The following is a 27,663-nucleotide window of genomic DNA, read 5'->3' on the forward strand; positions in this document are numbered from 1 at the left end:
GAGATCGGCGACGCGGGTGCTTTCAAATGTGAGTAAACACGGTTTCTTGTGTTAAAATTGCAAGTGTTGAACTACTGTAGAGTAAACTGTTGAATTGTTGAAGGTGTAAAGACGTTACACAGTATAGTATAGTTGTGATTTTGCTGTAAAAACACGTTTTATTATGTATAACGTTAGCTAACAGGGGAGCTCCAGTAAGGACACATAAGCTACGTCTCTAAAGTGGATTTACATAAACCATATATATCTTAAAGATGCTTATTTTAAATATCTATTTACATCTGACAGGAACATCTTCAGTAAGTATTGCAGAAGAGCACATCACAACATGATGAAATAGACATCTGAGTGATGAATGTGTGCTATTATGTAGAACAAATCTATAAAGTAATAAACATAAGTTATCTATTTTATTTGTCCATTACTGTTGATAAATTGAGGAACATTTATGTTGGATAAGAAGTTAAAACAACCTCAACATGAAAATGTTGTTGAGTTCATAAATGGTAACGTGGATCTTGTCTGGATGTTACAGGGACAGATGAACACGTGTGAGTTTATCTGGTGGAGAGTTGCTCATGAAGCTGAATGCTGCCATCAAAGGCTTTGAGTGAGTATACTACAGAAATGAACAAGAACAACTATTTAAATATTAAGTTGTAGTTTATTTTAATTATTGTAATTTCAAACAGAGCTATTACAGCACTTTTCTGATTTTTGATTTCTGTGCATTTGCTGCAGAGCTTTTGTGGAGCAGGACCTGCAAGAAGAGATGATGGCGGCGTTTGTGAAAAAAAAGCATTTTTGTCTTCTAATACTGAAATCAAATGACATTGTGCGGTTAAAATGACTGCTTTTGTGTTATGTTTGTGCATTTTTGTAGGATCTGAAATGTCAGCAGGCTGGTGTGAGCACTGAGGATGAGGAGCCCAGAGCTGAATCCTGGAGATGGTGCCATGGATGAGTCTCTCCATCACTCCACCTGCCCTTATGAGACCCTCCATCACTCCACCAGCCCTTATTGCCTCAGATTGTGAAGCACAACACATCACGCAACAACCTCCGGCACGAGGGAACGGCTCACCTCTGGCGGTCAGCTGATTCATCAGAGCTGCAGAATGGGAACCGCTGTGTTGAGATGGCAGAAGGATGTGGGGTTCAGCGCCTGTAGCCTACATACATGACTGTAGTTTGAATAAAGCTTTGTTTCATGTGTTGACTTGTATATGCATTTGTTTATTGTGTGATGGTGACTTTGATTCATTCTTTTATTAATTTATTAATATTTCTCATTGTTGTCAGTAAATAAAATATAATAATTTAATTATTGCTTTATTTAATTGTTTGAATGAAAATGTAGATATGTTCACTATATACACATCTAGAGTGTATTCAATCATGCATAGCTATGTCATATGACATACATTACATTTTGTTTTATTGAATTATATCATTTTCAGTAAAAAGTAATATAATTAAGTATTGGTCAGCATTTATCGTTGTTATTATTGTATGTTTTGGGGTGGGATAGCAATGCAATTCATTCTGGGGTAATATTAATTTTTAATATTAATGATACTTAAATTTTTTGAGTATAAAATCAACAGTTTTCTCCAAAGGCAAATCTTCGCACAGCGAAGTGCAGACATTACAAACATTAGTAGGGTTAAATATAAGAACTTTAATCAAATGTATATACATGTATTCACAAAATAAATGGGCAGCAGTTTCTTCAAAATGAGCAAGTTTAATCAATATCAAGATATTTACAGATAGATGAATTAAACGTGTCGTTCAAATCTTTTAAGTTGTTGCGCTTGTGATAATGCGTCGTAGGTCACATGATGATAACGTCAACATGGCAGATGTCCGGTTCGCATTCATACTCAATCTGATCTGGCTATAAAGTACCATACTCTTTTAGTGCTCGTTAAGTAAGTACTCATTGAAATGAAGTACCTACTCATTGAGTATGCGGTTTCGGACGCAGCCATTCTCCTCTTTTCGAACGCGGAAGTAAACATGGGTCCAATATCCGGTTTTTGTGTTCACTTCCGTTTCCTCGCTTCCCTGGGCTAAATAACGATATCGATCGCGAAGGATTATGCAGAGTTGACAGAAAAATGTTACACACGCCGTAGCAGATGAATACTACAAAGAACTAAAGCCCCGCCTCATTCAGTTAGGGTACCGGACCTGGTTGAAAACACTCATGCATCTAGCTGGCAGAGTGCCAAAACTTCGCCGGCGCCTTCAGCCCCGCCCTAAACACAGTCGAGCCAACGCTGGACTAATATATCTATGGAGGTATTTTGTCATGTCAAATGTATTAATAATGCCATCAGAGTGCAACCAAAGCATATAGCAATAAGTAGATGGCTATAAATAATTGTAAATCATACAAAACTAGATGTACCGCATCGCGGTACAAAATATGACCGCCGCTCAGGCCTGCACTGGCTTTCCACAAAAATAAATGACGTGGAGTAATTTGGCTGTATTGCGTGTTTATGTATATACCTAAAAAAAGTAATAGTATGTGCATGTCTGTCTGTGTGTGTGTGTGTGTTTGTGTGTGTGTTTTTGTATGTGTGTGTCTGTGTGTGTGTGTGTGTGTGTCTGTGCGTGTATGTATGTGTGCGTACATGTGTGCGCGTGTGTGTTTGTGTGTGTGTGTCTGTGCATGTGGATTTGTATGTGTGTGTATGGGTGTGTGTCTGTGCGTGTGGATGTCAGTGAGTGTGCATGCTTGCGTTTGTTTGTATTCCTGCATGTGTGTGTGTGTGACAGTATCATCCTAAACCAGCAACCCTTCGCTCAACAGCACCATCTACAGGCCGATGAGTGTACAGTCACTAAATGTGCACATAAATTAATTTATTTTATACCCCCCATGGATAGGAAGGGAGGGGAAGTGGCCCCCGGGGACCAAACGAAATTTTTCCGTAAAAGTCTAGTAGACCAACATACCATAAAAATTTCTTCATCCTCGGTGCCACGGTTCAGGTAGTTATTTAGGAAAAACTGCATTTTTTGGGGTTTGGGGGGGGGGCAGCGCGGGGGGGTTAGTGGCCCCTGGGGACCAAACGAAAGTCTAGAAGTCTAGTGGGGCTACATGCCCACCAAATTTCATGTTCCCCGGTGCTTCGGTGTCCCTGGTATCGTTGACGAAAAATGTACGGGGGCCCCAGCGCGGGGGGGGAAGTGGCCCCCGGGGACCAAACGAGATTTTTCCGTAAAAGTCTAGTAGACCAACATACCATAAAAATTTCTTCATCCTCGGTGCCACGGTTCTGGTAGTTATTTAGGAAAAACTGCATTTTTTGGGGTTTGGGGGGGCCCAGCACGGGGGGGGGGGAGTGGCCCCCGGGGACCAAACGAAATTTTTCCTTAGAAGTCTAGTGGGGCTACATGCCCACCAAATGTCATGTTCCCCGGTGCTTCGGTGTCCCTGGTATCGTTGACGAAAAATTCAGTAAGGTGACGAAAAAAAAAAAAAAAAAAAACTTTGACATTCCCTATATGACCGCTTTCGCTAGCTACGCTAGCGGCGGTCATAATAAATGCCATGATCATGCCATTATGCCATAATCACTAGATTTTATACAGGGGTTACTATAATGATTTTGTTTCTCCTTGGAGTTTTTATCATGGTTTTTATTGAGACTTCATAGCCCAGCCACTTTTCTGGTATCGGGTGGTCGATCTTCTGTAGGTGTTCACGAAATGAAAAGAACAAACATACGGTCGTTTCGATGGTTTCTTCAAATGTAAAGCTTTTAACCACAGGCGAAGGGATTCCTCAGGCCGGCGACACACTGGCTGCGTGGCGTGTCCGTTTTTATTTCGGCTCCCATGTTAAAGAGCAACTTGCAGGTTAGAAGACCCAACAAGTCAATGTATAGAAAAATAATGTAGGAACTAGATTTTCTTTAAAAAAAACTTATAAATATGCTACAGTGGCTTCTGGAGTCGTTTTTGTGAGAAAATTTTACTTCCGCATCTGAAAATGGGCGTGACGGGCGAGAGTCGTGACGTAGCACGAGGGAGAGCGGTCGATTCAAACAACAGGGAAAGGTGTTCGGCTCAAGATGGCGACGTGAGCGGTTGGTGTTTTTTGAGCTGAGACAGAGAAACATAGGGTCCGCTTAATTTAACAAAACATAAATCGCATGGTTGCTTAGTATTGCTAGTTACACATCTGTAAAGACACTTTTGGAGATTTTCAACTACAGGTTTGTGTATAAATGATACTTTCTCAGCCACTTGGTCGACATACACCGTGAAAGATGGAGACTTCTGTGGAGATGGAGACTGCATCTACGAAAGAAAAAAGGTGTATAAATGATCTCCATTCTTATAATTGTAAAGTGGCTGAAGGAGGTAACTGTAATACAAATCCTAATACTCCAATGAAACATCCACCAAAGAAAGCCAAGAATGATGGAGGAAATGAACTTTCTTTGACTGAGATGCAAGAGAACATCATTCGCGTTCTGACTGCGAAAATCGACGAACGATCCGATCAAATTGACATGGCAGTTAAACAAAACACTCTACAAATCGAAGGACTCAAAAAGTCACTCGATAACTTTATCAAGACATTGCTGATTTAAAGAAAGAAAGTGCATGTCTTAAAACACAGAGCGTGGAATCTCAAAAGAAGATTACTGAAATGGAGCAGAAGTTAAACGAGGCCGAGCGATACAACAGGCGATGGAACTTGCGTCTCTATGGTTCTCCTGAGAGACCAGAAGAAGACGTTAAAGCGGCTGTGAAAGAAATATGCAAAGAGATCCTTCCAGAAACTGAATGCTCATTTGTGACCGGTGCAATCGATGTAGTCCACAGGATTGGCAGACCTCCTGAGGTGAAGAGCAACGTCACACCGCGACCATTGATCATCAGGTTTCTTTCACGGACGGCAAGAGACTTGGTATGGAGAAATGCCAAAGAGGATCTGACCGCTGCAGACAAAGAAGCACGCACCAAGTTATGGTCTCTTGTTGAAAAAGCACGCAAAGAGGGAAAGAGAGCGTACTTTGTAGGTAACAAGGCTTACATAGACAAGAAAGAGGTTCGAGTTACCTGATGTTGCAGTAACTGAATGGAGTAAATGTCCTACTTTTGAGTAAGTAGGAGTCTTTGCTGTATAGGTAACAAGTTATGTTATAAGAACTGACGTCTGAGAATCTATTGGTTCCATTTCCTGTATTTATAAACATTAGAAAATGATAAAGGGTGTTTCTCAATATGCGTTCTTCAGCGATCTTGCGTCCTTGTGTTCTCGTTTTACGTCATCATGACCGTCGAAGGTCAGACCCAATAGAGAGCCTAAGTCCCTCCCCTTCCGGTCGACCACCATGGGACCTTATTTCGGAAAAATATTGTATGGTAGTAAATGGCGAGAGACAACAAATATTTTGATCTCGTTTGAATTGTGCCCTGATTTACACATATGATGTTTGTCAATTTAAAAGATCCATTTTAAAGTCAAGAAAGTCGCAGCTTGGTGTAAAACTGCTGAGGTATAAGACTGTGAAAATACGTAATTAGAAAGACTACAAACCCAGAAGGCGCACATGCGACGTCATACCTTTTCTCTCAATGAATGAAGCTAACTTCACTGAAGCTAACGTCTGTCATTTTTTCTATAGTCTTACATTATAATTGTAACGTTACGCCGTCATGCCTAAGAGTTTTGAGCCAGAATACACACATACGAGCAACAGATCTTGTGACGTACATAATGGGAGACGAGAGATGTAGTTCATTGAGCGATTTTCACATAAAACTAAACGTAACTCTTCTGTTTTATGACAAACTGCGACTTTCTTGACTTTCATAATTACCTTTTAAATTGACAAACATCATATGTGTAATTCAGGGCACAGTTCAGACGGAATAAAAAGATAAGTCATCTCTCGCCATTGACTTCCATACATATTTTTTCCGAAATAAGGTCCCATGAGCCGGAAGCGGAGGGGCGGGACTTAGGCTCTCTATTCCTCAGACTCTGTCCACTGTTGTGGTCCTACTGAAGCTGTGATCCGATTGGTCCTCTCTGCTCTGGTGGGCGTGGCTACTGTCATTATTATGGTTTATGACATCAGATCCAGAAGAGCTGAACAGGATCCGCTCCATCAGTGCTGCATAACGTCAGTTTGAGACTGAAGGTTGTTTAAATAGTTTGATGCTCATCTCTCATATCTTCTCTAACATTCTATTCTATTCTATATAAACATTTGATATGATTACAGCAGTATTTCCTGTTCCTGACACAGATATTCAACATCCTGGTGTGTTTGTATTAATTGAGCATATTTATCTGAATATTAATCATGTGAAGATATCAGAGAACACTTTCATACACACAGTTATAGCACGCGATCTGTTCCTGCTCCATAAAACCATTAGAGAAACTCTGAAATCAGTCTGAGAGGAGAAACAATAGAGACATTTGATCAGAAATGAACAACAAACGTCCTGAAGAGAGTTACAGGAGAGAGCAGAGCCAAACACTCACAGGATCTCATGACAAGATCAAACTGTTGCTTTAAGATGTTTTTAACACGTTATTGGTCAGTTTATTTCTGTTGAAAGTGATGTCATTGACTTACAGGAATTGTAGGCCTACTGGAGCTCAAAGTGACAATGATCAAAGTGTGAATTAATCATCCAAAATAGAGCTAGATGGTCACATGCATTAACACTGAATAAATAGGCAGATATTTTTACTTATTGTAGAGTTTCACTTCACTTTACTACAGAGCAGCTTCACATCAGTGCGTCTGTTTATTACTGAACCAGTCTTGAAGAGTTTGTCTTTTCATATTTGTGGACTGAAACTGATGAAGATGTTTCTCCCTGTTTTGCTCTGCTTGTGTTTCTGGCGTCTGGATGGTGAGTTTAAATGTGTTTTTATGACTTCAGTTGTTTCTGTTCTGATGTGATAAATTACTGGTTAAATTAGTCAGAGAGGATCAACATTCACTGTTATTCTCATATAAATAATTGAACTGTGATTTTACTGTCAGATCAAGTTTGAATTCTAAGCTGTAAACTCAGTTATCATGGATTGATTAAATAAAATAATATAAATATGAAGCTCAGATACTCAACAGCATTAGTTTTAGTGTGACATTAAACATTAAAGTAAAAGTGTCTTTTTAGTTATAAATCTATTTCTCCTTTCATTCATCATCTTTTCTCTTTGAACTGCTGCAGAATATTATTAATTTCACATTTAAATGATTAAAAGTATTTTAGTGAAGCTTCATCAAACCAACATCAAGTGATTTTAAAGCTTTAAAGGGGTCATATAATGCCATTTTTGTACAAGCTAATATGATTCTTTAGGGTCTAAATTAAAAGTTTGTAATATACTTTAATTAAAAATTCTCATTAGTATTGTAAGAAAACACTCATTTTACCTGGTCAAAAACAGCTCTGTTTTCAGCACGCCGTTTCAGTGCATGTGTCTTTAAATGATAACGAGCTTTGCTCACCCCGCCCCTCTGTTCTGTGCATACACCATTTCTAACACAATAACCACGTGTTGTTCATTATAAACGTGGGATTATGAAATATATTGAGAATGTCGTACATAGAAAACATGCTGTAATGTACCCTGAGTGTAAACCTTAGACGCATTCATCGTGAAGCCTGCAGCAAGGCTGGCAAATTTCGCAAAGATTAATATAAATACTAATATAAAGGTTAATAAAACATTACACTCACATCTTCTGGAGGTTCAGCAGGAGCACGTTGGTACCGATCCGTTTTTTCTCGTTTGTAAAGCTGTCTGGTGTGAAATGATTCGCGCAAACATGAAAGCATGGACGATCCTGGGGAATCCCCGTGAGGGAATCCCAGCGTCAATCCTTTGGGCATATCGCTTCAAAAACAAAACTCAGCCACTGCATCTTCAACGGCTCGGATTTAGGAACATCCAAATGACTGCTGTGTTCCTTATTACATCTAAGAACAGAACACCACAATCGCTTAGACGCCATTCTACTCCAGCATAACAACAATGGCGGACTACTATGACGGCTGTCACAGCTCGCTCAGGGCGGGTCTTGTGTTGAAACACGGCTGTCAATCTCAATAGCGGGAGGGGCGTACGATCTTATGACGTCACAATATCGAACGGCTTGATTTCAGAGAGGGTCAAACATATAAGGAGATTAAAACAAAACCACTGGATGGATTTTTATCATGATAGGATGGTTGTGTACAGGCACTGCCAACAGACATTTCAGTGCAATCAACTTGTAAAAGTGCATGTACCATTATATGACCCCTTTAATCTGTGAAAAACTCTGTTCTACAGGAGTGATTGGCGATGATGAAGTGAAGTTTGTGTTAGTGATGGAGGGAGATTCAGTCTCTCTAAACTCTAATCTTACTGAAATGAAGGATGATGATGTGATTCAGTGGAGGTTTGGAGATGAAGACACTTTAATAGCAGAAATCAATAAACGGGCCGACAGAATCACTGTATATGATGATGTTCTTGATGGGAGATTCAGAGACAGACTGAAGCTGGACAATCAAACTGGATCTCTGACCATCACAGACACCAGAGCTGAACATACTGGAGTTTATAATCTACAGATCAACAGTGAGATCAAGAGTTTCTTTCTCTCTGTCTATGGTGAGTTAAATATTTGTTTCACTTGTTTTGTTGTTGTTGTTTTTTTAATCAGCACAAAGATACAATTAATAATTCAAACTCCATTTTGCTTTATATTTAATGATGATATTAATTTCAATTTCAAATGTCAAACTATTTACTTTTATAAATCATTAACTGGTTGTCTTAATCTGTTTCTGTTTGTTCTGTGTGTGTGTGTGTGTGTGTGTGTGTGTGTGTGTGTGTGTGTGTGTGTGTGTGTGTGTGTGTTTGGTGATTCAGTGTCAGTGAAGGAGGGAGATTCAGTCTCTCTAAACTCTGATCTTACTGAAATGAAGGATGATGATGTGATTCAGTGGAGGTTTGGAGATGAAAACACTTTAATAGCAGAAATCAATAAACGGGCCGACAGAATCACTGTATATGATGATGTTCTTGATGGGAGATTCAGAGACAGACTGAAGCTGGACAATCACACTGGATCTCTGACCATCACAAACACCAGAGCTGATCATGCTGGAGATTATCAACTACAGATCAACAGTGAGAGAAAGAGTTTCAGTCTCTTTGTCTTTGGTGAGTTGAAAAAAATGTTTTTTAATGGCACAATTTAAATTAAATTAATTCATTCACCATTTTATTTTTGTTATTTTATATTGTTTATTTTTAATGTAAATTTTAAACCATTATTCAATTTAGTAAACCATTATAAAGTAGTTTTTCTACTAAAATTAATCTTTTTTTATTGCCTGTGTGTGAAGGGGTTGTAATCTCACATTAAAATGATCCACTTTGCGGGTTTTGCTATTACTTCGGAAAGCAAGTATTCTTATTTTTATGTGAAGGTGCGGGGTCGGATTTACCGCGAAATCCATTGACGTGACCTGCATGCGCGCTCCCGTGCCTCTCGACTCTTCTACTGACTTTGCACTCAACAGCGACGACACTGCAACTTATGACATAGACTTATGACTTATGCAACTTATGACATGTCTGATAACATTAAGAAACGACCTGCTCCCAGCACAACACAAACTCCACATATTGATTACAAAAAAAAAAAAAAACATGGATCAACATCGGCAGGGCATTTGAATCATGGAGAAACCTTATCTACAAACTTAGAATGTAGATTTCCTGAAGAAAATGTGAAGTTGTGCTTGCAGTGGCAAAATTTGGCACAGTTGCTAGGGTTCCATACTTATCATGGTACGAGCATGGACATAAGTTCAATGTCAAGCTGATAAAAGCTGATAAGTAGCCTATTATTGTAACGTTGCAGTGGGAGTTTACCTGAGTTTCCAGCATGCTGTGTGATGCTTTCTCCGGTGTGTTGCGTCTCAGTCTGGCCGGTACCCAGAGTGCTCGTTCATGAGTTTGAGCACGCGCACTAGCACTCGCTTGTAAACTTACTGGTTGCAATCTGAAACATCACTGCTAGAGGCCGCTGAAAACTATAGCCCCTTTAACAGTATTAATCTTTGCAAACCCTGTTTCTGTTTGTTCTGTGTGTGATTGACAGATGAAGTGAAGTCAGTGTCAGTGATGGAGGGAGATTCAGTCTCTCTATACTCTCCTCTTACTGAAATGAAGGATGATGATGTGATTCTGTGGAGGTTTGGAGATGAAAACACTGTAATAGCAGAAATCAATAAACGGGCCGACAGAATCACTGTATATGATGATGTTCTTGATGGGAGATTCAGAGACAGACTGAAGCTGGACAATCAAACTGGATCTCTGACCATCACAAACACCACAACTGAACATGCTGGAGAATATAAACTACTGATGTTTTCAGGAGGAAGATTCTCATCAAAAGTATTCATAGTTTCTGTCTATGGTGAGTAGAGATCATTAGTCTTGTCCATCAAATATTGCTATTTTATTCACTATTTGCACACTGAATTGTTGAATCTTAGAGTTTGAAATGACAAATCATATAAGAACTGAATATAATATTGTTGATCATATTTCTGTGTATTCAGAAATATTAGTTGATGTCAGCGCTGATATTAGTGTTTATTGACTGATCTGATCTCAGTTTGATGTGTTTATTCCTCAGACTCTGTCCACTGTTGTGGTCCTACTGAAGCTGTGATCCGATTGGTCCTCTCTGCTCTGGTGGGCGTGGCTACTGTCATTCTTGTGGTTTATGAGATCAGATCCAGAAGAGCTGAAGGAGATCAAGCACATATTCACACATCAGGTACATAATTGATGATGTCATTTCTCACAAACTGATACTGCATGTATAATTATCTGTGAAATTTATTAATTTATGGCTTTTTATGTTTCATCTTTTTCAGGAAGTATTGAAATCTAAAGCAAAACGCTGAACTTTAAAGGTTCTTCAAGTGTGTTTTTTTTCTTCTAGTGTTTTTTCATAATAAATCCTGATGATTATTTGAGTTTGTGCTCTCTTTCAGTGGCAGATTTTAACAGTCACTTTATTTTTTATAATTTCTCTCAGATACAAAAAAATGTATAAAGAGACCCACAGATCTCACTTTACTACTGCTGTATATTTGCTGTATGTATTTTCTGGCCTTTATCAATAAAGTTTCTCACTCTGAGGTTCAAGAGTCTCTCATGATTTATTCAGAGGAATACAAACTTTATGTATATTTAAAATATTTCAGCAGTGTACCATTTACTGCTTTATTTCTATTTTTTTCACAGGTGCGTCTTATAGCCTCTCCTTGAACTGCCACCTTAACGTGGTGGAGGGGTTTGAGTACCCGAATGACCCTAGGAGCTATGTTGTCCGGGGCTATATGCCCCTGGTAGGGTCTCACAAGGCAAACAGGTCCTAGGCGACGGGTCAGACTAAGAGCGGTTCAAAAACCCCTTATGATAAAAATTAAAACGAGGACTGTGACGTCGCGGAGCCAGGCCCGGGGTTGGGGCTCGTATGCGAGCGCCTGGTGGCCAGGCCTCCCCCCATGGGGTCCGGTCGGGCTCAGCCCGAAGGAGCGACATGGGGCCGCCTTCCCGTGGGCTCACCACCTGCAGGAGGGACCATAAGGGGCCAGTGCTGAGAGGATCGGGCGGCAGTCGAAGGCGGGGGCCTCGACAACCCGATCCCTGGACACGGAAGCTAGCTCTAGGGACGTGGAACGTCACCTCGCTGGCGGGGAAGGAGCCTGAGATTGTGCGTGAGGTTGAGAGGTTCTGACTAGAGATAGTCGGGATCACCTCTACGCACGGCTTGGGCTCTGGAACCACACTCCTTGAGAGAGGATGGACTCTTCACCACTCTGGAGTTGCCCATGGTGAAAGGCGGCGGGCTGGTGTGGGTTTGCTTATAGCCCCCCAGCTCAGCCGCCATGTGTTGGAGTTCACCCCGGTGAACGAGAGGGTCGTTTCTCTGCGCCTTTGGGGTTGGGGATAGGTCTCTCACTGTTGTTTGCGCAAACAGGCCAAACGGCAGTGCAGAGTACCCGGCCTTCTTGGGGTCTCTGGGAGGGGTGCTGGAAAGTGCTCCAACTGGGGACTCCGTCGTTCTACTGGGGGACTTCAATGCCCACGTGGACAGCGACAGTGACACCTGAGGGGCGTAATTGAGAGAAACGGCCCCCCTGATCTGAACCCGAGCGGTGTTCAGTTATTGGACTTCTGTGCTAGTTACAGTTTGTCCATAACGAACTCCATGTTCAAGCATAAGGGTGTCCATCAGTGCACGTGGCACCAGGACACCCTAGGCTGTAGGTCGATGATCGACTTTGTGGTCGTTTCATCTGACCTGCGGCCGTATGTCTTGGACACACGGGTAAAGATGGGGCGGAGCTGTCAACTGATCACCACCTGGTGGTGAGTTGGATCCGATGGCGAGGGAGGAAGCTGGACAGACTCGGCAGACCCAAGCGTACTGTGAGGGTCTGCTGGGAACGTTTGGCCGGGTCTCCTGTCAGAGAGATCTTCAACTCCCACCTCCGGCGGAGCTTCGACCGGATCCCAAGGGAGGCTGGAGATCCCCACCTCCATTGTCGAAGCGGCCGCTCGGAGCTGTGGCCGTAAGGTCTCCGGTGCCTGTCGAGGCGGCAATCCCCGAACCCGGTGGTGGGCACCGCAAGTAAGGGATGCCGTCAAGCTGAAGAAGGAGTTCTATCGGGCCTGGTTGGCTTGCGGGACTCCTGAGGCAGCTGACGGATACCGGCAGGCCAAGCGCACTGCAGCCCGGGTGGTTGTGGAGGCATAATTCGGGCCTGGGAGGAGTTTGGTGAGGCCATGGAGAAGGACTGTCAGCTGGCCTCGAAGAGATTCTGGCAAACCGTCCGGCGCCTCAGGAGGGGGAAGCAGTACCCTACCAACGCTGTCTACAGTAGAGGTGGGAAGCTGTTGACCTCAACTGGGGATGTTGTTGGACGGTGGAAGGAATACTTCGAGGATCTCCTCAATCCCGCTGTCACGTCTTCCATTGAGGAAGCAGAGGCTGAGGGCTCAGAGGTGGACTCGTCCATCACCCAAGCTGAAGTCACTGAAGTAGTCAAGAAACTGCCCGGTGGCAAGGCACCGGGGGTGGATGAGATCCGCCCTGAGTACCTCAAGTATCTGGATGTTGTGGGGCTGTCTTGGCTGACACGCCTCTGCAGCATCGGGTGGCGGTCGGGGACAGTGCCTCTGGGATGGCAGACTGGGGTGGTGGTCCCCCTTTTTAAGAAGGGGGACCGGAGGGTGTGTTCCAACTACAGGGGGATCACACTTCTCAGCCTCCCTGGGAAAGTCTATGCCAGGGTACTGGAGAGGAGAATACGGCCGATAGTAGAACCTCGGATTCAGGAGGAACAGTGTGGTTTTCGTCCAGGCCGTGGAACACTGGACCAGCTCTATAACCTCTACAGGGTGCTGGAGGGTTCATGGGAGTTTGCCCAACCAGTCCACATGTGCTTTGTGGATTTGGAGAAGGCATTCGACTGTGTCCCTCGTGGCGGCCTGTGGAGGGTGCTCCGGGAGTATGGGGTCCGGGGTCCTTTACTAAGGGCTGTCCGGTCCCTGTACGACCGAAGCAGGAGCTTGTTCCCGGTGCATGTTGGACTCCGGCAGGGCTGCCCTTTGTCACCGGTTCTGTTCATAATTTTTATGGACAGAATTTCCAGGCGCAGCCAGGGGCCGGAGGGGGTCAGGTTTGGGGACAACACGATTTCGTCTCTGCTCTTTGCAGGCCAAGCGCACTGCAGAAGTCTAAAACTGGTCCTCACTGGTCCTCACAAAGATAGTCTTCCTGTTTCGAATGCGCATGCGTCGCGTCTGAGCGCGTTGTTGTCTTTGGAGCTCCATCGATTGATTTATAATTCTTGATTTCTCTTTAAACTCACTTACAACGAACATTTTCTACTTTTCCTCACCTCATAGTTACAACGCGGATTGTTGAGCAGACGCGTCTCAAGCCTAGTGATCCAACGCTGGATACTCTTATAGGTTACGTCCGTGGATCACGGCTGAACGCGTCTTCTCCGCACTCATTTACAAACAAAAATTTTTTCGCCTATCGTGCGTCTACTCTACACCCGTACCACTGAAAAGACGGATTATATCCAAGACTTAAGCCATAAATTAGTATCAATATTGATAGCACCACTGGTAGCGTCATTGCTAACTTAACTTACTGTCCATCTGTTAAAATGGCGAATATATCAAATGTAAGTAGTCTACCTTTTGGTGCAGGTGAGGACACATTTGAGCTGCACGCGGTGCAGTCTGAGCTGGAAGCTGTTGAGAAACAGATCCACGACCTTTTAGTAAGAAAAGCCGAGCTGATAGACCGGCGGTTAGCTCTTGAAACATCACGTGCCGAGGCACACAAATCAGAGATTAACGTTACTAACCCGCTGACTCCGACTTCGTCTACTCCGTGCGTTCCTCAACATCGGTCCCGAACGTCGAGGTCGCGATCAGCCATGGTCTCGTTCACTCCGGCTCCAACATGCCATCACGAAGCCTGGATTTTTCCGCAGCGGAAGACGCGAGTCAGGTCTAGACCAAGAAAACTCTCTCCGACCCTCCCGGTTTTCGAGATATCCACACAAAACCGCTTCTCCCCTCTTCGCGAAACAGAACGCGATGCTGTGATCATCGGCGATTCCATCGTTCGACACGTACACGTTACGTTAAATAAAAGTAAGGTGCATAGTCACTGCTTTCCTGGTGCTCGTGTTTCTGAAATCGCTGCTCACGTTCCCGAGATTCTGAACGAGCGCGTCGGAACCGTGGTCCTGCACGCGGGAGGGGCCGACATCAGACTGCGCCAGACGGAGGTTCTGAAGAAAGACTTCAGGAATCTGATCGATACGGTACGCAGCACATCGCCTGATATAACGATTATTGTGTCAGGACCGCTTCCCACGTACCGACTAGGTCATGAAAAGTTTAGTAGATTATTCGCGCTAAATGAATGGTTAATGTCATGGTGCAATGAGCAGAAACTGCTCTTTGTAAATAATTGGAATCTGTTTTGGGAGCGTCCTAGGCTTTACCGTGCTGATGGCTTACACCCAAGCAGATTCGGATCGGATCTTCTGTCAGATAACATCTCCAAAATGTTAAATACCTTTTGACTAGTAACCAAAAGTCCAAATCATAGTCTCTGCTGCACCAATTTAACTGATATAAATAGTGTAGAACATTGCATAGAAACTGTGTCTATTCCTCGTTTAGTGAGATCAAATCATAAATCTACAGCAGGATCTAGAAAAAATCTAATTGTTATTAAACCAGAAAATGTTGCTATTGGTAATCAAAAACAATTTTTAAAGCTAGGTCTTCTAAACATTAGATCACTCACACCTAAGGCAGTTATTGTGAATGAAATAGTCACAGATAATAGCTTCGATGTACTTTGCCTTACTGAAACCTGGCTTAAACCAAATGATTATTTCGGTCTAAATGAGTCTACTCCATCAGGATACTCCTATAAGCACGAGCCCCGTCTGAATGGTCGTGGCGGCGGTGTTGCAACAATCTATAAAGATTTTCTCAATGTTACTCAGAAAACGGGTTATAAGTTTATTTCATTTGAAGTACTTGTACTAAATGTTACGCTCTTAGATGTTCGAAAAACATCCCTATTATCTCTAGCCTTGGCTACCGTATATAGACCGCCTGGGCCTTACGCTGATTTCCTAAAAGAGTTTGCAGATTTTCTCTCAGACCTATTAGTTAACTTCGATAAAGCATTAATTGTTGGAGACTTTAATATCCATGTAGATAATCAAAATGATGCGTTAAGGGGTGCGTTTACTGATTTATTAAACTCCTTTGGGGTCAAGCAAAACATTACCGGACCGACTCATCGATTTAATCATACACTCGATTTAATTATATCACATGGAACCGATCCAACCGATATAGATATCATTCCACAAAGTGACGATGTCACTGACCATTACATGGTAACTTGCATATTACGTACCCCGGTAATATATCATGCTGCGCCGCGTTATCAACTAGGCAGAACAATCCTTCCATCCACCATAGATAATTTTTCAAACAGCTTATCGGATCTGTCTCAGCTGCTCAGTGAACCCAAACAAACAGATGAACTTGAGGAATTAACTAGCACTATGAGCACCATTCTCTCTGGATCATTGGATATTGTTGCGCCCATTAGATTAAAAAAGGTCAGAGAGAAAAGTAAAGCACCATGGTACAACAATACTATGCGTGTTCTAAAGAGAGAAACCCGTAATTTAGAGCGTAAATGGAAACAAACCAACTTAGAGGTCTTTAGAATCGCTTGGAAAGACAGTATGTCACGTTATAAAAAGGCCCTAAAAGCGGCCAGGGCTGAGCATCTACGCAAACTAATAGAAAACAACCATAACAATCCTAAGTTCTTATTTAACACCGTGGCGAGACTAACAAATAAACAGATGTCTCCTGAACAAAATATTCCATTACAGTTTAGTAGTAATGATTTCATGAAGTTCTTCACTGAGAAAATAGAAAACATCAGAACCACAATTGTAAACGTTCAATCCTCAATCGCGCCTTATAATTCAGCCTCAATTATCACCCCGCAAGAACAGTTACAGTGCTTTACAACTATAGAACAAAAAGAGTTAAATAAACTTTTTACTTCATCTAAAACAACAACATGTTTACTAGATCCTATACCAACTAAATTATTGAAAGAAGTGTTACCTATAGTGGAAGAGCCTCTCCTCAATATTATTAACTCGTCTTTATCTTTAGGTTATGTTCCAAAAACATTTAAACTGGCAGTTATAAAACCTCTCATTAAGAAACCACAATTAGATCCGAATAATCTAGTAAATTATAGACCCATTTCAAATCTACCTTTTATGTCTAAAATACTAGAAAAAATTGTGTCCGCTCAACTGGGCTCTTTCTTACAAGAAAATGACACCTATGAAAAGTTTCAGTCTGGGTTCAGGCCGCATCATAGCACTGAAACTGCGCTTGTTAAAATCACAAATGATTTACTTTTAGCTTCTGACCAAGGCTGTATCTCAATATTAGTTTTACTTGATCTTAGTGCTGCGTTCGATACTATAGATCATACAATACTCTTAGATCGACTACAAAATTATACTGGTGTTCAAGGACAAGCATTAAGCTGGTTTAGATCGTATTTATCTGACCGCTACCATTTTGTTTATTTAAATGGAGAAAAATCTATCATAACTCCAGTAAACTATGGAGTGCCGCAGGGATCTGTGTTAGGCCCTCTATTATTCTCAATATATATGCTGCCACTTGGAAATATTATAAGGAAACATGGAATTAGTTTCCATTGTTATGCTGATGACACTCAAATCTATATTTCATCACGGCCAGATGAAAACGCTAAATTATCCAAATTGACAGAGTGTGTTAAAGATATAAAAGATTGGATGACGCATAATTTTCTTTTATTAAATCCAAACAAGACAGAGGTACTACTTATCGGTTCAAAAAACCACCCACAAAACCTCTTACAATACAACTTTAACATAGTAGGATGTCCTGTTACTTCATCCTCTACAGTAAAAGACCTGGGTGTTATATTAGACTGCAACCTGTCTTTTGAAAATCATATTTCATATGTTACAAGAACAGCCTTTTTCCACCTTAGAAACATTGCTAAGCTACGTAATATGCTATCTGTTTCTGATGCAGAAAAGTTAGTTCATGCATTCATGACCTCGAGACTAGATTACTGTAATGCGTTATTAGCCGGTTGTCCTGCATCCTCAATAAACAAGCTACAGTTAGTCCAAAATGCCGCCGCTAGAGTTCTAACTAGATCAAGAAAATATGATCATATAACACCGATTTTATCATCTCTACATTGGTTACCTATAAAGTCCCGTATTAATTACAAGGTATTGCTACTGACTTATAAAGCCCTAAACGGCTTAGCTCCAGTCTATTTAACGGATCTTCTATCGCCCTATAATCCATCGCGCTCTTTAAGGTCACTAAATTCGAGGCTTTTGGTCATACCTAGGATATCTAGGTCCACCAAAGGAGGGAGAGCATTTTCACATTTAGCACCAAAACTCTGGAATAGTCTTCCGGATACTGTTCGTTGCTCAGACTCGCTCTCCCAGTTTAAAACTAGATTAAAGACGCATCTCTTCAGCCAGGCATTCATATAATACTTTTAATCCTACAGTTAAATCCGACCTCTAGTTCATAAACGCCAGAGGAGAACTGGCCCCCGACTGAGCCTGGGTTCTCCCAAGGTTTTTTTTTTCTCCATTAGGTCACCTGATGGAGTTTTTCGGTTCCTTGCCACTGTTGCCTTAGGCTTGCTCAGTTGGGGATATTTGGGAATATTTAATTTAATTAATCAATCAACGATACTATTGATCAGCATTACCAAACGTAGACGTTCCACTAGAAACAAACATTGATGTATTGTTCTAATTTATTACTGTGAAGCTGCTTTGATACAACCTGTGTTGTGAAAAGCGCTATATAAATAAACTTGACTTGACTTGACTTGACTCTTTGCAGATGATGTTGTCGTGTTGGCCTCATCAAACCAGGACCTTCAGAATGCACTGGGACGGTTTGCAGCCGAGTGTGAAGCGGCTGGGATGAGAATCAGCACCTCCAAATCCGAGGCCATGGTCCTCAGTCAAGATCCCGGATACAGGCGGCCGAAATGAGCTTCCTCCGCAGGGTGGCTGGGCGATCCCTTAGAGATAGGTTGAGAAGCTCGGTCACTCGGGAGGAGCTCAGAGTAGAGCCGCTGCTCCTCCACATCGAGAGGGGTCAGCTGAGGTGGCTCGGGCATCTGTTCCGAATGCTTCCTGGACGCCTTCCCGGGAAGGTGTTCCGGGCGCGTCCCACTGGGAGGAGACCCCGGGGAAGACCTAGGACACGCTGGAGAGACTATGTCTCCCGGCTGGCCTGGGAACGCCTCAGTGTCCCCCGGAAGTAGGGCTGGGTACCGAGTTTCGATACTTTTTAGGTACCGATCGAATTGCCTCGATACTATCGAGTATCGAAAAATGACATGTTGTTCGGTACCAGATTTCGATACCTAAGGGGTTAACTCGTCAACGTCAGTGCTCAAACAAATACATATGAAATGCACAACGACACACATAAAGTCGCTCATGCACATACATGTGTAGAGTTTGCGTAACTCTACACACACGAGAAGCCCGGAACTCTCCGCGCACATACTCATATGAGACGCGCGCGCGCAAGCACAAACTCTCCACGCACATTTTCATGAGACGCAAGCACACACACATAATACCTTAAAGATGTGGATAAGTCGATCAAAAGTGTGGCTACATTTCTCCAGGCTCGATGCCAACAGCGCGCGATGCAGTATTTGCGGTAAAATAATTGCTGCAAAGACCGGAACCACGACAGATGAAGCCCTTGACAGTGCACGGAGCAAACATAAGAGCAGAAAGTTGCTTCGCCTTCAACTGGTAAATGAAGAGATACCTTGTTGATCACTCTGACAGTGTTTATATTGCAATAATAACCTACTAAATGTACACAGCCGTTCAAAAATGTGTTGGTTAGTCAGATTTTTTTTCCAGTAAGGATGCATTAAAGTGATCAAAATCGTGACATTAAAACATGTGTAATGTTACAAAATATTTCGTTTTTAAATAAATCTTAAAATAGTTCTTTTGACATTTTTATTCATCAAAGAATCATGAAAAAAATGTATCATAGTTTCCAAAATATTAAGCAGCAAACTGTCTTCATATTTCTGAAGGATCATGTGACACTGAAGTAATGATTTAGAAAATTCAGCTTTGACATCACAGGAATAAATTACATTTTGAAATATATTCAAATAAGATTTTAAATTGTAATACTATTTCACAATATTACAAGTTTTACTGTATTTTTTTATTTAAAAAAATTCAGCTTTGGTGAGCATGAGCTCTTTATAAAACATTTTTTGTTCCTTTGTGCTTTTTTTGGTTCCTTTGTGCACTGGCTAAGGAGCATGAGTCAAACTGAAAAAATAAACCCCAAAATTTTCTGAGGTAATGTGTTATGTAATCTTGTTAAAATGGATTTCATAAAATTGGTATCGAAAAAAGTATCGTTAGGAACCGGTATCGAAACTGAGGTATCGAAAATGGCAACGGATTGAAAGATTTTGAACGATACCCAGCCCTACCCGGAAGAGCTGGAGGAAGTGTCTAAGGAGAGGGAAGTCTGGTGCTGCGTTCCAGTCCACTTTTAGACATGCACTTGCGAACTTCCCTAAGCACTTCCCCTCGGGGGAATCCCTGCCGCCATTTTGAAGTGCGTTCCACTTCGTGAAGTGGACGAGGGAAGTTTATATGGACAGACCCTCGTTCCCTCGATTTTGACCGAGGGAGCGAGTCTGCTTCAAATGTACACTTCAGGCACCTATATGTCCCACAATGCAACACGATTGTGACGTCACCGCATATCTCGTCTAATCACCACCACACAGACAACTCTATGATATATTAATTATAATTTTTTTTTAATTTAAAACAACCCAAACACACCTATAAACATTTGGATGCTGCATTAAACAAATTCTTAAAGGGAAAAAAATGTAAATAATAAATCATCAACTCCACAGCTGATTCCAAGTGATCAAGGGCTTAGGACGTTCCAGTTCAGCCCATTGGAGTTTCCGCCAGTAGTGGGCACTCGCAATGACGTACATCCGAGTGAACGAGACGAAGGGAAGTTAGCAAGTGAAGGGCATGACAATTTTGGACTGGAACGCAGCCCGGGCATCTCTGCACAGACTGCTGCCCCCGCGACCCGGCCCCGGATAAGCGGAAGAAGATGGATGGATGGATGCTTTAGCCTATCTGTAATAACATTATTTATTTATTTGTAATATTACCAATTAGTTTTTTTTTCAATATATTCCGGTATAAACAGCATATACAGCTAAAATATTATTTTAAAAAGTTTTTATATTGTATTAACTCATAAATCTAACTGTTACATGTTGTAGTTGCAGATTTACTTCAAGAAAAATATACAATACAGTGTTAAGTTCGTGTTTCAGATCACATGCAGCATCACATATATTTGACTTTTCATGTCAACGATCTCACGATACTTGTTTTTTAATTTTTGTATAAATTTTAATAACAACGAAACATAATCTACATACAAGAGTACATATAACCATACATGTCAGGGGGAAACAAAAGGGGAAAAGGAAGAAAGAAAGAGAGAAAAAGAAAGGCGTTTTACAGAAAAAAACTTGTAGGGGAGAGGCGGGACGATTGAAACGCGGGATGGATGAAACACTGAGATTTTCTTGAAAACCACTCACATCATGTAGCCTACATCAAATTTCGTCAGCACGAGCACGTACAGCACGCAATGCCTAACATACCCGCGAAAACATTTCTTCTTTACGTCGTGCATGTCGTTTTGGAGTTAAAGCTGCAAAGCTGTTTTTGAATGCGGTGAGTGAATTCTTTGCGGTACTTTTTTTTGACTGACAAGTTGGATTTATTGTTTCATGTGCCATTGTAATGATAATACAGCAGGTGTATTAGTACTGCAACACACCCTTAAGTGGGCAATATCAGAGTTTTTTAGTTTAAGAGCAAAAGAGGTTTAAATGACAGGATGCGCTGTTGGGGCGGTCCCGCCCGCGCGTCCTGCCCGTTAAACCTGCATAGCCTATACTGTTCATATAGGCCTACTGTTTCTGTGTTTCTTTTAATGCAAATTAATTTTCAATTACGCAACATATGCTATCTCTGTAATAATCATCAATTGTCCAATCTTCAATATTAAATAAATGTAAATTATCGTAGTCTGGTTGACCTCGTTTTCTTCATAATAACAGGCTATTCAACTAGCAAACACTCAATATGACTCAAGGAAGAAATGTAAGAAAATTAATTGTAAACTGATTTGTCTGTCTTCGTCAAAATAGCCTGTTAGAAAGATTACAAAATGCGCATAGGCTTATCGCCTATTGTTTATTGGGCGACAGAACAAAAATGGTTAATATGAACCTTTAAATGAAAATAAATTACAAAATATGTTTGTAACAATATGTACATAAGTTACTTGTCAGGTGTTGTTCACAAAAAAAAAGCATTAGATGAATAGTTGCCATTTAAACTGTCATGTTTCATCCGTCCCACCCCTGTGTTTCAACTGTCCCGCACAGGCGGGACGATTGAAACAAAGCACAACTCCCGTTCAAAGTCATATTTTACTTAAATCATTCTATATTTGTACCGAATAACACATGATACTAAGAGAACACATATGTGAGTTGTTAATCACAAAAAAATAAATAATCTATCTGTAACCTTATCTTAGAAAACGACATTTATCTGAAAAGTGTTTCAACTGTCCCGGCTCTCCCCTACCTATTAAACAGCTGTGTAGTTCCCTTTCGTAGGGAACTCTCGCACTGTGTCGTTGAAAACGACACTTTGGGGACGCTCACTTAGCGTGCGCCTCTGAAGTATGAATGAAACTAATCCAATCCTGATTGGTGTTGCGTCATGACCTAACATGTGACGGCATAACCAGATGCATAAAAGTGACGCTGGCACTAGTGGTGGGCAGATCGAGGCTTCGTCAGATCCTGTCTACGGAGAGCCACTTCCTATTAGCCCCATTGTATCGATCTTGGTTGCAGTTCCATTAAAATTCCACTGGAGGTGATCGCGGGCGAGTGCAGACTGAATGGGAGTCTATGGGGCTAGACGGCTAAATGTGTCTCTTTCACCCGATTGCCGTTGAAAAATCTCAGATTTTATTGTAGGTTTTGCAAGTTCAACATGGGTTATAGGTCGAAAGTTGAATGAATGAGTACTTATTTCTTTTCGATTTCTTACAGGTTGAGTTGTTGTTGCCCATAACACGCTAGCATTCTGCTAAAGACGTCAGCATTCTGACGTCATTGACATTTTAAAAGACTTTTTAAACCAAATAAGTGACTCTAAAAAATCTAACACCCAGCAATGTGTAATTTCTTTGCATCTCCTTTCGAATACAACATTCAAATTACTAGACAAAAAATTATATCCTGAGAAAAGTGGATTTTGAGGGTTTTTCGCCATAGACCTCCATTCATTCTGCACTCGCCTGCGAGCTCCCCCGCATGGACAGAGACGTGTTACTGCAGCCAGTCCAGAAACCGGAAGAAAGCTGAGAGTGCCAATTCTCTTCCTATTAGACATTCTGTTTCTCAATTCCAAGAACGCAGAGAACGGACTTGTGTTCTCGTGGAGACCGGTCTTGACAAGCTTCCTTGGAAGAACGAACTCGGAACCGGCCGCAATGACTTCTGGGACACCAGGCGAGTACTAGCTCAAGTCTGCATTCGATGCATCCTCGGTATCAAGAACACATCCGGGTTCTTTCATGCGTCCTCTGTACTTGCGTTCTTGAGAATTGGGTCTGAACTTCGATTGTTATGATGACGTAAAACGAGAACACAAGGACGCAAGATCGCTGAAGAACGCATATTGAGAAACACCCTCTGTCTTCGTGAAGCAATGAAACAGTTACCAAATTAACACAGTCTCACCCCCAAACGTCACATACTGACGCGTCTTGACCAAACGGCAATATACGACGAAAAGGGTACCCCTAAAACGTCCGTATGTGACTATTCGGGTTATGGGTAGGTTTAGGTATGCGTTAGGGTACCGCTAAAGGCCAATTTATACTTCTGCGTCGGGTGCGCGTAGAAGGTACGGCGTAGCATACGCATTGACGTGTACCATACGTCGTACCCTTCGCCGTACCCTGACGCGCACCTCCTCAAAAATGTAACTACGCGTCGCGGCGACACGGACCGCAAGATCTGTGATTGGTCGGCTTGGTAGCATCGCATTTCCGGCTACGCATTTCCGGCGTGTTCTTCTGCACCGCCCGCCATTTTTAAATTCAGAAGTTCAGGTGAAAGTTCAGTGAAGAAAATGGAAATGGACCAAGTGACCGAGCGATTAGTTGAAGAAGTGCGGAAATACAGCCATCTGTATGACTCGTCTTCTGCAGAATACAAAGACTGCCAGATGGCAGCGAATTCGTGGAGAGAGATTTCCTCCAACGTCGGTTTGGATGTAGCGGATTGTATGAAGAGATGGAAGAACTGTCGAGACAAGTACGTTCGCCTCCGTAAAAAGCTCGCCACAAGGAGCGGGGATCCAGGAGGGAAAAAAGTCCCAGCGTTTTATTTATTCCTGTCTTGGCTGGCACCTCATGTGAAACACCGGCTTACGGAGTCAAACTTTGACGATAAGGTAAATAATGCACGTCCTTTATGAACCTCTGTTGTTTTTAGGTTAGCTAACTTAACTAGCAATGCTACCACGCCGTAACGTTATTGATTAGTGCAAAAATAATATACCTGGGAAACAAAAAGCATGTGTAATGGGTTTTAATTATATTGTATTTATATTATATGTAATAGATTGTAATTATATTGGGCTTGCAGATAATACAAACGCAACAACGTAGCATTTGCAATGTAGGAATATGCAGTATTCATAGCTCTGTTTATCTGTGAATTAACACTGGATGCATCAGCTTTTATATATAAAAGACTAACTTACACTATTTGCTATTTCTTTCATAATCGCAGGATGGGAGCGATTCAAGCTCAAACTCCAATGGTTCGGCTGTTTTGAGACCTTCAGCCAATAACGACCAACTAGCATGTCCACCGTCCCCCCAGCCATCTCTTCAGTCCCCCCAGCCATCTCTTCAGTCCCCCCAGACATCTCTTCAGTCCCCCCAGCCATCTCTTCAGCCCCCCCAGACATCGCTTCAGTCCCCCCAGACATCGCTTCAGTCCCCCCAGACATCTCAGTCCCCCCAGACATCGCTTCAGTCCCCCCAGACATCTCAGTCCCCCCAGACATCTCTTCAGTCCCCCAGTCCAAGGATGGCACAGAAAAGGAAGAGGAAGGAACAAGAGGACTGGGTCCAAATGCAAGTTGCTCGGTTGGAGGCTCAGTTGGAGGAACGGCGGGTCGAGCTGCAACAGAGACTGAGTCATGGAAATGACGAGAGCGACCGGTTTGGGCACACTGTTGCCGACATGCTGCGAAGGGTGCCGGAGGAGCACAGGGCGCAGGCAAGGTTTGATGTGTCCAAGGTCCTGTTTGAGTGGCAGCAGAAAAAATAAACAATTGTGCCTACTTCTACAACATTGCACCTTTTAATTCTGTGCACTATCTTTATATAGTTTGCACTTTTGCATCTTTTAGTAAGTTGTCTGTTAGCACATTTGTGTATATAGTTTGCACTTTTGCATTTATTCATATTTTGCTTGTTTGCACTTATTTGTGCAGGTTTTATTGTTTGCACATTTTTGTAAATAGTATGCACTTTAGTATTTTGTTTTTTAATAATTTTGTCTGTTTGCACCTATTTGTGCAGGTTATACTATATAGTTTGTAGCTTTTGTGTACAGTTTTCTCGTGCATTTTTATTGTTAATAGTGTATCATTGCACTTTAATACTTTGTACTAACTTGTACATAGTATGCCCGTTTGTGTATATAGTTTGCATACAAAAAATTGCCTGTTCCTGCTGTTTGCACATTGTTTTGTGCAGGTTACTGCAAATAAAGATTAATGTATAGTTTACCCATTTGTGTGTGTTTGCTCTTTAGCATCTATTTTTAATCTACAATTCTAGACCATTGCACCTTTATACATTGCACTTTTACATATTTTAACCTATTTGTATATATAGTTTGAAACCAATTATGTCATTTCCTGCTGTATGCATATTGTATGGTTCAGGTTACAGAAAATTAAGATCAATAACAGTATTTATTTGTGTATAGTTTGCTCTTTTGCATCTATATTTAATATAAACAATTCTAGACCATTGCACCTTTACATGTTACATTATTTTATACATAGTTTGCACATTGTATTGTGCAGGTTACTGTAATTAAAGAAGAAACAACGTGAACAGTTAAAACTGGTCTTTATTTACATGGTTGCATGTCATTTATTGGTGTATATATTTTACACCAGTACAATTTACTGACCAAGTTGACCACGACACACTATGTTGTTCTGCCATGGCACAATTCCGTGGGGTGACTGAAAGAAGGCCGTCAGGTCATTCCGTACACCAACTGCAGCTCTGGTGGAGCGGGCCCTTGAAAGGTGACGTGGATCTAGTGGTTCCAAAAGATTTGTGTCCCCTGACACCACTCTGCGCCACTCCCCGAGCTGAGGTGACCCTGTAGTGTCAGTGTCTGTGAAATTAGCAGGGATGTATCTGCTAACAGGTGTGCTGACCTCATCTGTGTAGGCCAGGAAGTTGTGTAAAACAGAACAAGCTTTCACAATATCAACTGCTTTGTCTGGCAGACATTCTAGAGGTCGTCCAAGGATTCGCCACCTTGCAACCAAAATGCCAAATGCATTCTCAATCACGCGTCTGGCTCTGGAGTGACGGTAATTGTAGGTCTGCTTATCCATTGGTAGGTTCATCCCTATGTAGAAAAATAAAACAGTATTAATTGATAGGCAATCATTGAGTGTCAATGTAGCTGTGATCAGGAATGAATATATATATATATATATATATATATATATATATATATCTATATAAAATTCAGGTTGATTGGGACACTTTTTCCAAGTTATCTCAATGGCAAAAAGTGTCCCACTCAACCTGAATTCACCACCATATATACACATACATGAAGTACTATTACATTAAATAAATCTTGTCTGTGACATACCTGGAAAGGGACGCATGAGGTTGTTGTGTAGGAGAAATGCAGCATCACCAATGATCACATGTGGGAAGTGACTCCTGTTCCAGGCAGATTGGCTGGTGGGGGCAGGTTCAGTTTGTGTTCAAGAAGCCTAGAACCAAATCGGCTCTCCTTGAAGACACCACCGTCACTTTCCCGTCCGTATCCCCCCACATCCACCATGGTGAAGCGATATCTGGCGTCACAGGTAGCCATCAGAACAATGGAGTGTGCACCCTTGTAGTTGTAGTAGTCGCTACCTGCGTGCGGTGGTGCTTTTATGTTGACATGCTTTCCGTCTACGCTGCCAACACAGTTCGGAAAGTTCCACAGTCGCCAAAAATCGGCAGCAATAGTTTCCCATTGGGCGACTGAAGGGCAGGGAAGAAACTCTGGCTGCAGTGCTTTCCACAAAGCTTTACATACCTCGGCGACTATGGAAGACACTGTGCTGGACGACAGTTTGTAGCTAGCTGCTACAGCCTGTTGGCTTCCACCTGAAGCTAAAACTCGAAGGGTGATTGCCAGTCTCTGCGTAATGTCTACAGGCATACTGTGCGTACACTGATGTACGATAAATGGCTGCACACGACGAACTAAATCGTCGAATCTACCTGCAGACATTCGGAAATATCTGAAGTGCATTTCCTCGTCCATGTCTCTCAGTGGCCGGACAAGCACAGAAAATTCACCCTCCTTCTGCCTCATCAGGTTCACGGGTCGCACGTACCATCTCCTCCGACGCCTTCTCTCGTTTCTGCCTTTTAAGGTGTAAAATAGTTATTTCTACTCTCTGGCACACACAAATTCCGTCATCTTAAGCCGCTCACTCAAT

General features: G+C 42.0%; 1 protein-coding gene across 1 annotated transcript; it reads left to right on the forward strand.

The window, feature by feature from the left end:
• Positions 1-5,302: 5,302 nt before the first annotated feature.
• On the forward strand, positions 5,303-11,217 carry LOC308702117 (uncharacterized protein; the record flags this gene model as incomplete). Its single annotated transcript, XM_081384778.1, has 6 exons — positions 5,303-5,315; positions 8,336-8,659; positions 8,921-9,214; positions 10,161-10,481; positions 10,704-10,847; positions 10,948-11,217. The coding sequence occupies 6 exons, from the start codon at positions 5,303-5,305 to the stop codon at positions 10,962-10,964; spliced, it is 1,113 nt and encodes a 370-aa protein (XP_081240904.1). The 3' UTR covers positions 10,965-11,217.
• Between the last annotated feature and the right edge of the window lie 16,446 nt (positions 11,218-27,663).

The sequence above is a fragment of the Scardinius erythrophthalmus genome (assembly GCF_964197995.2).
Source record: "Scardinius erythrophthalmus genome assembly, chromosome: 14".
In the NCBI taxonomy this organism is placed as follows: domain Eukaryota; kingdom Metazoa; phylum Chordata; class Actinopteri; order Cypriniformes; family Leuciscidae; genus Scardinius; species Scardinius erythrophthalmus.